The sequence below is a fragment of the Haliaeetus leucocephalus genome, unplaced genomic scaffold, assembly GCF_000737465.1.
Source record: "Haliaeetus leucocephalus isolate CR32 unplaced genomic scaffold, Haliaeetus_leucocephalus-4.0 Scaffold448, whole genome shotgun sequence".
Classification (NCBI taxonomy): Eukaryota; Metazoa; Chordata; class Aves; order Accipitriformes; family Accipitridae; genus Haliaeetus; species Haliaeetus leucocephalus.
Window position 1 is genome coordinate 4,589 of NW_010972884.1, and position 343 is coordinate 4,931.

The 343-nt window shown below is 72.0% G+C and overlaps 1 protein-coding gene across 1 annotated transcript in view; it reads left to right on the forward strand.

The window, feature by feature from the left end:
• The window catches only part of LOC104836189 (plasma membrane calcium-transporting ATPase 3-like), a gene marked incomplete at both ends in the record, with an annotated part of 11,798 nt that overhangs the window by 953 nt on the left and 10,502 nt on the right, over positions 1–343 (forward strand). The window contains one exon of the mRNA XM_010574585.1: positions 107–304. Within this exon, the coding sequence (XP_010572887.1) occupies positions 107–304 (198 nt within the window). The remainder of the gene's footprint in view (positions 1–106; positions 305–343) is intronic.

A 343-nucleotide genomic window follows, 5' to 3' on the forward strand; every position in this document is an offset into this window, starting at 1 on the left:
AAGCACCCCAGCAGGAGGACGGGGGCGACACCGGGGCTGCGTGGGACCCCCGAAGCGGGAGGGGAGGAGGGACGGAACCCAGATATCCGGGTGTGCCCCCCCCCAGGGCTGTCGGAGGGGGCGGCGGAGCTGGATCGGCGGCGCCAGGTCTTCGGCCAGAACTGGATCCCCCCGAAGCGCCCCAAGACCTTCGTGGAGCTGGTGTGGGAAGCGCTGCAGGACGTCACCCTCATCATCCTCGAGGTGGCCGCCGTCGTCTCCCTGGGGCTCTCCTTCTACGCCCCCCCCAGCGGGGACACCGAAGGTGGGGGGGGCCTCGGGGGACGCCAAAGGTGGGGAGCCT